This window comes from Grampus griseus (genome assembly GCF_964374135.1).
Source record: "Grampus griseus genome assembly, chromosome: 3".
NCBI classification, from domain to species: Eukaryota; Metazoa; Chordata; class Mammalia; order Artiodactyla; family Delphinidae; genus Grampus; species Grampus griseus.
Window position 1 is genome coordinate 157124842 of NC_139019.1, and position 9528 is coordinate 157134369.

The 9528-nt window shown below is 55.8% G+C and overlaps 1 protein-coding gene across 2 annotated transcripts; it reads left to right on the forward strand.

Annotated features, from left to right (window-relative positions):
- The first annotated feature begins 756 nt into the window (after positions 1-756).
- Positions 757-9303, forward strand: ZNF692 (zinc finger protein 692). 2 transcript variants are annotated; one of them, XM_082650193.1, is made up of 12 exons: positions 757-882; positions 1559-1746; positions 2029-2060; positions 2404-2667; positions 3209-3257; positions 3350-3479; positions 3825-4039; positions 4127-4204; positions 4302-4380; positions 5832-5946; positions 8606-8705; positions 8848-9303. In XM_082650193.1, the coding sequence occupies exons 2-12, from the start codon at positions 1571-1573 to the stop codon at positions 9143-9145; spliced, it is 1536 nt and encodes a 511-aa protein (XP_082506319.1). In that variant the 5' UTR covers positions 757-882; positions 1559-1570; the 3' UTR covers positions 9146-9303. The 2 variants fall into 2 exon arrangements, with proteins under 2 accessions (XP_082506319.1, XP_082506318.1); XM_082650192.1 differs by having other exon boundaries at positions 3350-3475; positions 3818-4039.
- Positions 9304-9528: the final 225 nt, after the last annotated feature.

The following is a 9528-nucleotide window of genomic DNA, read 5'->3' on the forward strand; positions in this document are numbered from 1 at the left end:
ATCTGTTTTGCCTAGACAGTGGATAAAGATCCAGCAAAGGAAAGGAGGAGCCGATGAGGAGGGAGGAAAACCAGGAGTGTGTGAAGTGACAGAAGCCAACCTGTAGTGGAGGTTGGGGCGTTGCATGGAGGGAAATATCTACATTGTCAGATGTTGCTCTAGGGGTAGAGAGGCAGAGAACTGACCGCTGCCTTTAGCAAAGTGGCTATCCCAAGTGGCCTTGACAAGCGCCATTCCAGTGGCTCGGTGGAGAGAAAAGCTCCATGCGAGTCAACTGAAGAGGGAATGAAATGCGGAATAGTCCGCTGCAAATCTAGGCAACTTTTCGGATGACTTTTGACGGGAAACAGAGGGAATGGGCCGTAGGTGGTGGTTGCCTTGGGGGTCTGGAGAGGGCTCTAATTGGTTTTAAAGGTATCTGATTCTGGGGCTTCCCTGGTAAAAGTGGTTGATTCTGCAGCACGTGTTTGCTTCTTGGTGGCAATTGGGTGGGGGCGGGGGAAACGAAGGTGAAGTACAAAGTAGGAACAACTGCAGAAGCCACGTCCCTGGGCAGGTTGAAGGGGCTGGGGTCGGCGCACGGGAGGAGGGCTTCGCCCTACTTATTCCATTTCCCCATAACTTTGGTCACCAAGCACAGGCGGTTGCCGCGGAAGCAACCCGTCCACAGCCCCCGCAGGGCTCAGCGACGAAGCTGAACACTTTGTGTGGGAATCAAGGCTCCCAGCAGGCGTTGCGCTGGGCGGTTAGTGCGCAGGCGCGCGCAGCCAGCCTCCGACTCTCCCCTCCCCGGCAAGCCCCGGCCCCAGTTCCAAGCTGGAGCCACCGACGCGAAGGGGGACGGGTTCCTCTTAAAAGAGAAACGGAGGCGGCGCGCGCTAGGTGGGCCCCTGTCCTCCCGCCGCTCTCCGGGCCTGCGCGCGACGCTGGGGAGGCGCAGGCGCAGTCGGGATGAGGGCGGGTGGGGGCGCTCAGGTAAGGCCGGGGTGGGAGTGGGCCGCGGCGGGAGCTCTGGGCGGCCTGGGAGCTGCCTTAGGAATTGGCCCATCCGACGCAGTGTGAGTGTTCAGTGGGGCGGCCCGAGACGGAGTGGGCCCCAGACCCCCCCTTCCCCGCCCTCCTGTCCCGGCTCCACCCACAACGACCCAACTATGAGGAGCTCTCCCAATGCACACGACCTCTCCTTCCCTCATCAACCAGTGAAGACCCATGCCCTTTTGAAGATGAAACTGTTACCTTACCCTCTGCCCCTTCCTAGTCGAAATTTCCTTACCCATAGCTCCAGTTCTTCACGTCAGTGGGCCCAGGATCAGGCCATTCTGACTTTGATGCAGTACCCCTGCCTCCCACCCCCAAGATACCCACCCCATAGCGCTAATTTACACGCCCTGTAATGGAAGCAGAAGTGGTTTGGACCCAGTGGCAGCGAATGCTATTGCAGTGGTTTAGTTCTGCCCCAATTCACCGTTGAGGAAACTGAGGCCCCAGCGGTGGGTGGAACCGGGGCCTCTGGCCTCGGATCAGGTCGGCCCACACGCGTGTCTCCCCAACCCCGCAGGCCCTGGTACTCATGGCTGCCTCCCCTGCGGACGCATCCCGCAGGCGGCGAGAGAAGCGGCGGCAGCTGGACGCGCGCCGCAGCAAGTGCCGCATCCGCCTGGGCGGCCACATGGAACAGTGGTGCCTCCTCAAGGAGCAGCTGGGCTTCTCCCTGCACTCGCAGCTGGCCAAGTTCCTGTTGGACCGGTTAGGGGCCGGGTCAAGGGTTCTGGCGGAGGGCACCCAGGCTGCAACACCCAGCACCCTACCCGCCCCCTTTCCCCCACATCAAGTGCTGGCCTGCTGCTCCTTCCCACTGGCAGATTTATCACTTCAGCAGTAAGGCCAGTGTGATTTGTGGCCTCCCAGGGTCTCCCCCCACCTCTTGGTCCAGGAGAATAGGGGACCCCGTAAGTGTGTGAATGCCCAGAGCTGAGGGCAGTTGGCCACATGGGCCCCCACCTGACCTGCCTCTTGTCCCCCTGGCAGGTACACTTCTTCAGGCTGCGTGCTTTGTGCAGGTGGGTAGGGAATGGCTAGGGGTAGAGGATTAGGAGCCAGAGAGAGAATAGGGGCAACAAGGAGTTGTGTGACCCAGAAACACCCTCCCTAAGGGGATTGGATAAGAGGGAGCCTTGAGTGAGTTTGGGAAGAGATGGGGGAGTTGGGGAGCCCAAGGAGGCAGCCTGTGGAGAAGGGAGCAATATCTCAGAACACTGGGGTTTGGGCTCTGAAGAATGGTAAACTGGATTAGGGACCAGGGTTGCCCAGGGGGTGGGGGTACAGGGCTGTCTGAGTGTGGATCTCCAGGATGAGAGGAGAGGACCTCCCAGCTCACCCTGACTGTTGCCTTCACTGCTCTAGGTCCTGAGCCTGTGGCCCCCAAGGGTCTGCAGTATCTGGTGCTCCTGTCTCATGCTCACAGTCGAGAGTGCAGCCTGGTGCCTGGGCTGCGGGGACCTGGGGGCCGAGATGGGGGGCTTGTGTGGGAGTGCTCAGCCGGCCACACCTTCTCCTGGGGCCCCTCTTCAGGCCCCACATCTCCAGAGGAGCCCAATCCGGTCCCCCTTGCAAGTACTGGCCAGAGAAGCTGGTGCCCAGAAGCCAGGAGTGGGCCAGAGCCCGCAGGTAGGCTGGGGGAAAGAAGAGTTATGGAGAAAAAGGAGGGAAAAGTGTTCTTGTCCCTGTAGCTCAGAACCCCATTCTTTAAAAATGATCCTTTCTCCGTGGAGAAACTCTATGGTGACAAGGAAATACATCCTCAAATATACTTTTAGGTATGAAAAGCAAAATACAGAATTGGATGTATGGTATATTACCGTTGGTGGAAAAATAAGAGGAGAAAGGAAAATATTCGTATGTACTTATGAATGTATAGGATATTTCTGGAAGGGCATGTAGGAAACCAGGTTACCTGTAGGAGGAATGAGGTGGCTGGGGTATAGTATTGGAAAGGAGACTTTTCACATGGTTCAAAGAAAAAACCCTGTTTTTTGAACCATGTGAATGTACCATCTCTAAAATAAAACAGCCCCTCCCACTCCAGTAGCCTCTGCCCCCTCTTCCTCCTTCCTAAGAGTCTTCCTACCACTTCAGACCTTAGAACTCCACCTGTCCTCATCCCTCCAATACAGGGTTCCTTCCCCTTTGACCCTACCTATGCCAACAGGTTTGGAATCTAAGCATGATGAGAGGACTGAGGAGGCCAGGTTGCCCAGGTGAGTTTGGGGTTGGGGGGGACAAGATAGACCTGGGTGGACAATGGGAGTGAGGGAGCACGACCTCCTGCTTGCCTTCCTTGGACCTGCAGAGAGGTGGGACCCCCGCCAGAGGCCTTCCCATCCCTAGGAGAAGAAGACGGGGAAGAGGAAGATGAGGATGAAGAGGAGATGCTCAGTGATGCCAGCCCATGGACCTACAGCTCCTCCCCAGATGAGCAAGTTGGGGCTGAGGGAGGGTGCTGAGCAGAGCAGGAGGAGGGAGGGGGTGACTGGCTGGGGAACCCAGAGCTCTGCAGACTTGAGGGAGGGGCTTGTTGGTGGAGAGGGCAGGGTAGGCTTTGGAAAAGGCAGAAAGAACTAGAGGCTTTGGATTGGGTGGAAAGGAAGTTAGGCTCTGGGGGAAAATGAAAGCTGAAAGTAGGTATGAACAGGGAGCCTGTGGTAGGGGTAGGGTTGTTCTGAGTTTGGGATCTTTGCAGTTTAGGGGTTGGGGTTGGGCTGGGGCTGGCTGAGAATCCAGGGAGATAATGCCTTCCTCTTCTTCATTCTCCTTTCAGCAGTGAGCCAGATGCTCCCAGACCACCCCCTTCCCCTGTCACCCATGCACTTAAGGATGGGGAGATACCCCCGGCCCCTGCAGCTGTCCCAACTCCTCTTGCTTCGCCATCCTCATCAGCATCCTCATTGGGTTCTGGAGCTCCTCTGCCTGTGGAAGTCAGGATACAGCCAGAGCTCAGTGGGACCCCTCAAGCAGACCAGCAGACTGAGCCCCTGGCCAGGTAACCTGATGGCTGAGACAGAGGGCAGGGGCATCCTGGGACATGGCCCTCCCTCGAGGCCCTCTGCTCCCTCTTTGCTGCCCGTAGCCCTGGGAGTCAGGCTCAGTCTGCTCTGGCCTCGGCATGGGATGAGGACACTGCTCAGATCGGCCCCAAGAGAATTAGGTAGGACTGGGGGAAGTGGCTCTGGGTGGGGAAGGGAGCGGAGCGAGGTGGAGGAGAGCCTGCACAAGTCCTCATGCTTCCTATTCTCCTCCCCCAGGAAAGCTGCCAAAAGAGAGCTGCTGCCCTGTGACTTCCCTGGCTGCGGAAGGATCTTCTCAAACCGGCAGTATTTGAATGTGAGGATGTGAGGGGTACAGGTTGGGTTCTGTGTAGCCTCATGGGTGGAGGAGAAGGGCTGAAGGAAAAGCTGAGGCAAAGAAGCCTAGGGTGTGGGGGGAGTTCAGAGCCAGGGAGAGAAGAGTTGGGATGGACGTGCAGAGCTTGCCTATAGTTAATAATCACTAATCCAGATGACCGGTAGATAAGGCAGAAAACCAAGCCCCAGGTGTGCAGCTGCTGCCCACTACTGCTTGTTACACAGGCCCTCTGATGACCACATGGAGATGATGGTGGCATTCCTCAGGCTTTTGGGGTGCTAGTGACTATTCTAAGCACTTGATATGTGTCAAGTCTTTTGATCTTCTCGGCATTCCTATGAAGTGGGTGCTGGTACTACTCCTGCTTTGCAGATGAGGAAACCAAGGAAAACAGAAATGTCAAGCGTTGCCCAAGGCTTCTCAGCTAGTGTGTCATGGTGTTCGGTTCCTCACTCCATCGGGCTGCCTCGCCCTGCTGTCTCATGTGGGTGGTCCTCACTCCAGGAGGATTAGGGGACAGACCTGTCCCCAGCCTCACTGCAGGAGAGGTTTGAGGCACAGAGAGAGAAGAGTCCCAGTCCCACACTCAGCCAGAGCCCTCACAGGGCTCTGAGGCCGGGAGAGGACCCAGACCCGAGGGATGGTGAAGCCTGGGTGGATGGGATTTGGGAGAGGGGGAAGGTCCCCAAGTGGTGGTGAAGCTCTGGGCTTCTGAGAAGAACATTCAGCAGGGCTGGTCAGACATACTTGAGTCTATTAATGGAGGAGACTGAAGTAGCCCCCAGCAGCAGTTTAATTATGGGAAAATAGGATTATGGAGAAAGGGAAAGCGCATGCAACTTAGTGAGCCAGGATGTGAAATTAGACCAGATAAAAAGAGAAATATTTCCCAGAAATACTTGGGGAGTTAAGGTTGAAGAACACACTATCCTTAAAAGTGTTCCAGGTTGAGAAGGAGTGTGTGTGTGTGTGTGCTTCCAAAGCAGATTTAGGAGAAAATGATATAATCCCATGGTGAGCTATTAATAAAAAGTAGGCCATCTGAGTGATATTGTTGTACATTGATATTGATATCAAGGAGAATAATCATACCCACCAAAAAATGTGTTCCCATCCCTGGCAGATGGCAAATCCATAGTTAGGGAACCAAGAGTGTCACCAGAAGTGCACTTTTTTCAAGGACCTGGGCATTGCAAGGTGAGGTTGTGACAAAGAGGTGAGATAATGGAACTTGAGGGCAGGATAGGGTGAGGGCAGAGTTTGGGGTCAGGAAGGGATGGGATTGGGGTGCTTATGTATAGGTGAGGACTGGCCAGGATGATATGAGCTGGCAGTGACAAGGAGAACTGTTGTGGGAGACGGCAGAAGAACCTGCCTGCTGGGTCAGCTCTGGTGGTTGCCCTGAGGAAACCATGTGCTTCCTCCCCTAGCACCACAAGAAGTACCAGCACATCCACCAAAAGTCCTTCTCCTGCCCAGAGCCGGCCTGTGGGAAGTCCTTCAACTTTAAGAAACACCTGAAGGAGCATGTGAAGCTGCACAGTGGTGAGTGGTGGAAATGCATCCTCACCTGCCCCTGTGGGTCCCTTCCCCTCCCCCTGTGGGTCCCTTCCCCTCCCTCTGTGAGTCCCTTCCCCTCCCCCATGAGGCCAGTCATCTCCTATCTGCAGGTCTTGCCACACTGCTCTGGGATAACTCTCACTCACACACTCATCCTGCACTCTCTGTGTGTTTAGATCCTCCCTGCTTGAAACTGTTCTAGGTGCTGGGCTACAGCAGTGAATAAAGCAGGCAGTACTCACCTAAGATGTCCACTCTAGTGAAGGGCTACAAAGAGCTGTGAAAGGTGCTTTGAGCAAAGACCTAAGTGAAGGGAGGAATGGAGGCTTCGCCACATCCACATGAGAGGCAGCACATGAGAGGACCCTAAACTGGCATCTGCGGGCATGTTCCAGGAATGGAGAGGAGGCCAGGAGATTAGAAAGGAAGGAAGAGAGGTCAGATAGGTGGTAGGGGCCTTCAAGACCACCATCGGTTGGCAAATGTGATGGGCACCAGTGCGGTGGAGGGAGGGACAGAACTGATTTTAAAAGGAGCATTGTGGCTGCCATGTGGAGAATAGGGGATAGCAGGAATGTGCAGTGCACAGTGATAGTGACCTAGACAGTCAAGTTGATGAGAAGTGGCTGGAGACTGACAAGAGAGTGAAGATGGAGCCAGGGCTACTGTGGGAAGAACAGATTGTCCATGGGTAGGACTGTGGAGTCAGGGGTGACTTGGAGGGTTCCAGCCTGAGCCAACTGGGCAGAAGGTGATGTGACTTCCTGAAAGTGAGGGAGAAGCAGGCCTCAGGAAAGGCACATGACATTTGATTCGGGACATGCTACTTAGGTATCCCAGAAAACGTGAATCTCGTGTTCAGGGGAGATGTTGGGCAAGAAAAAAGTGTTCATCATGAGCATATGGGTGGTGTTTAGAGCCATGGGTGGAGTGTTCCTACAGGGAGAGAGTGAACATAGGTAGAGAAGAGGTCTGAGCAGGGCAGGTAGGAAGGGCAGCTGCAGAGGTGCTGTTGGGGCAGGTGAAGAGAGCGGTATCTGAGGAGCCAAGTGGAGAAAGTGCTCCAGGGAGGAGGGAGGGGTGAGATGTGCCGGTGCTGCAGAGCTGAGTGAGATGAGGATGCGCACAGGCCACCAGGCAGGGCGATGGGAAGCCATCCTTGACCAGATGACAAAATGGCATGTGACAAGGGAGATGACAGCCAGAATGGACTGGGTTCAGAGCAGAGACGAGCTAAGGAAGTGTAGACAGCAAGTATGGACAACTCTTCAGAGTTCTACTGTGAAGACAAGCAGAGAAATAGGTGTAAGTTGGAGGGCTGTGAGCCTGAGCACAGAGATGGGAATGATCCCACAGAGAGGAAAGGCTTGCTGATGCCAGGGTGGGTTGAGCAACCTTAAGTCGTTGAGGAAGGGTGTATCTGAGCACAGCTGGAGGGCAGCCACAGGGAAGCAGGGACTATTCACATATATGGGCACAGAAGCAAGTTGGCTGGTAGATTAGGTGGGGGGAGGATGTGGGCATTCTCTCCTGGCTCCTCTTCTTGGTGACTTATAAAACGAGGTCACTGCTGAGTGAGGTTGGTAGAAAGAGGAGGTCATGTGGAAAATGCCCTTCTGAACTCTAGAAAGTGGGAGAGTGAACTGACCAAGGAGATGCAGAGGCATTGTGTGTGTGCGGCGGGGGTGAGGCTTGACACTTGTAGTTGTGTATGAAAGTAGAGCTCAAAGTGGGGTGAGGGTGGGGTGTTGTAGGTTGTGTTTCCGCCCCCCTTGGCGTACGTGTGCCGGCCTGGATCAGGCCAAGGGTTGTATTTATCCTGAGTTGGGCTTTAACCAAGCAGGCACAGCTGAGGAAGAGCGGGACAGGTGAGTTGGTAGTGTGAGTGGAGGAAGGCTACAAAGATGCCCTGGAAATGAACTGGGCAAAGAGAGGGGAGGGGGACAGTGGGAAGGCAGTGGGCTGCTGGACCGGCAGCCTGGAACTGTGGGATAACTGTAACAGGACAAGGTAGGGGGCCCTGGCCGGAACTGGGATGTCTGAAATTGTGATTTCAAGGTGGTGCAGTGATGGGGCATGACCTGGGAATGGTGGCTGAGAAGGGTTGTGGGGGGCGGCCAGGTCAGTGAAGGTCAGGGAACAGGGGAGGGGAGTGCGGGACATGTAGAAAACAAACTGACAGCAGTGGTGATGGCTGAGGAGAGGGCCTGGAGCCAGAGCTGTGTGGAGTGCAGGAGCGTGACGGGGATGAAGGCTGTAGGGGTGTGTGTGGTCTGATGGCAGGGTATACAGAGCAGCAGTGGTACAGAGGTCTACAGGATGCCATGAAAAGCAAGGCTACCTCCTCTGCTGCAGGAGGTGTAAGAGAAAAACCACAGCAGGCCTGTGAGAACTGCTGGAGATGGGCGATGGGCAGGTGCTGTTAGAGCTGGCAGGGGGGCAGGTTCAGGGAGGAAGGAGAGGGGATTGGCTCTTGACACCCACAGGGCATCTGACAGGTCACACGGCACTGTTGGGGGGTGGTGGGAGGAGTGAGATATGCAGGCTGAATAGGGACAGTACTCCTTTGGGGGACAGTGGGGGTGGACCAAGGAAGGGCCTCAGCTTGGGGATGGATGCTGGGCTGTCCCCCATGTGCCCACAGATACCCGAGACTACATTTGTGAGTTCTGCGCCCGGTCTTTCCGCACCAGCAGCAACTTGGTCATCCACCGGCGCATCCACACTGGAGAGAAACCCCTGCAGTGAGTGTGGGGAAGAGAGCCCAGGGTGGGGGGAAATGGGGAGGTGCTGGCAGGACATCGGGGCAGTTGGGACCAGGAGGAACCCCTGGGGAAGTCAAGATGGGCTGAGGCCCGTTTCTTCCCCCTGCTGTCCCTGGCTCAGGTGTGAGATCTGCGGGTTCACCTGCCGCCAGAAGGCGTCCCTGAATTGGCATCGGCGCAAGCATGCAGAGACGGTGGCTGCCTTGCGATTCCCCTGTGAGTTCTGCGGCAAGCGCTTCGAGAAGCCAGACAGTGTCACAGCTCACCGCAGCAAAAGCCACCCCGCCTTGCTCCTGGCCCCACAAGAATTAGCTGGTCCATTGGAGTCCTGTTCCAGCATCTCTGCCCCTGTATCCCTGGGGACCGACGAGGGAGCCAGGCCCTCTCTGGCTCCTCAGGCTCCCACACTGCTCCCTTAGCAGTGAGCACTCCCCAGAATTTGGGGAGCCAGGGACTGGAAAGGAGCAAGAAGGGCCAGATGACTGGGCCCTGGGGACTAGGGTGATGGGGAGTGCAGGGCAGGGGCAAGACTGTGCTCTAGGGGAGCCAGGCTACTTTAGTCTTCCTAAAGGACAGAATAAACCCAGTATTTTACATGGACGTGTGTGAGCAGAGCAGCAGAGCGAGTGTTTTGGCACCTGAGGTATAGGAATCTTGATTCCTTTGGAAGCAGGCTCTCCTGGAATGTGCCTGAGTGCACCCTAAGTGCAGGCCTTATTCTTCTCTCTGCAGACCCCCACCTGCACCCACCCTGAAGACCCAGCTTTCTTTCCCAATTCGCTTTGGCACTCCTTCCACTCTT